This window comes from Sinocyclocheilus anshuiensis, unplaced genomic scaffold (assembly GCF_001515605.1).
Source record: "Sinocyclocheilus anshuiensis isolate Anshui unplaced genomic scaffold, SAMN03320099.WGS_v1.1 C32689195, whole genome shotgun sequence".
Classification (NCBI taxonomy): domain Eukaryota; kingdom Metazoa; phylum Chordata; class Actinopteri; order Cypriniformes; family Cyprinidae; genus Sinocyclocheilus; species Sinocyclocheilus anshuiensis.
In genome coordinates, this window is record NW_015619207.1 from 87 (window position 1) to 1,295 (window position 1,209).

A 1,209-nucleotide genomic window follows, 5' to 3' on the forward strand; every position below is an offset into this window, starting at 1 on the left:
TTTAAACAATTTTTTAAATGAAGCTGTGAATGTGTGATGCTTTTACATTGGGACCAATGTCCAAATGAGGGTCCAAAAAAACAACAACTTTGGGGCCCCGCTGCTGGTCAAAAGTTATAAATGCTATCATTTATGGCCCTGTAATTGCATTTTGCAGCTGTATTTTCATCATTTCCCTTCCTTATGTCCTAACAATTACAATAATGCCAGAACTGAATAAATATAATTTCTACTAACCATCCCTCCACTCGCTCATGACAGTGTGGCAAAGGGCCAGAGCTGTGAAGAACTCTTGGCACTCAGGGCTGCTCCGTTCACACAGCTTGTCAACCAACCGCTGGTCGGAAAACTTGAGTCCACCACAGGAAAACCGGTTCCAGCTTAAGTCTAGCGGCTTGTTGAAATCAAAAAATGAAATGTATCAACTTGACTAGGTCTGTACATCAGAACAGTAATAAATGAATGTATTACTTCTTACCTTTAGTTTCTTTGACATATCACCTGAATAAACATACACTCATCATTAGTGACATTATAAAGTACAGAAGGCTGAAAAGAGCGTCAAAGAAATTAACAGACCATAAATGTGTCCGGCGATGAAGCACTGACGAAAAAGCAGGCGGTTTTGTGTTAGAGTGCCGGTCTTGTCGCTGAGCAGGTGGCCCACCTGACCCAATTCCTCATTCAGGGTGGTTGTACGGGCCTGAGCGGGGCTGTTATTGTCCTCCCAGTACATCTCAACATCCCAGCCAATCAGGAGACAGTGCACCATGTGGATCACTTCAAATCTGGTGCGAGACAATGAAACGGTGAGCGAAATATTAAAAGATAACAAAATAAATGTTAAAAAAGGCATAATCAGAATATGGAGAGCTGGTGTTACGTTATATAAAGAGACATGGGCATAGAGGGACTAAGCAAAATGATGTAGCCCCAGAAGGTGAGGAAGCCCAGGTAGGCAGGAGACGAATCACGCTGCAAGACCGTGACAACGTCGTACTGAGGGGAAACCCTGTGCTCAAAAAGCCCAGCGCCCACAGCCAGGAGAAGAGCTGTTGTTAGCATGAACAGCAGAATCTGAAACATGATTAAAAAAAAAAGTTAGATGGGGAACATTTTCAGACAGATTCATAAGAAACATTCATAAAGACAAGTGTGTTAATACATAAAGAAAACTAAACAAAAAAAAAACTAAACAAAAAAAATAAA

General features: G+C 41.4%; 1 protein-coding gene across 1 annotated transcript; it reads right to left on the reverse strand.

Annotated features, from left to right (window-relative positions):
* Positions 1-237: 237 nt before the first annotated feature.
* Positions 238-1,077, reverse strand: LOC107682886 (phospholipid-transporting ATPase IC-like; the record flags this gene model as incomplete). The annotated part of the gene is made up of 4 exons (XM_016479005.1): positions 238-394; positions 479-501; positions 580-788; positions 884-1,077. Coding segments are annotated over 4 exons (583 nt in total), but the record flags the coding sequence as incomplete, so codon positions are not given.
* Between the last annotated feature and the right edge of the window lie 132 nt (positions 1,078-1,209).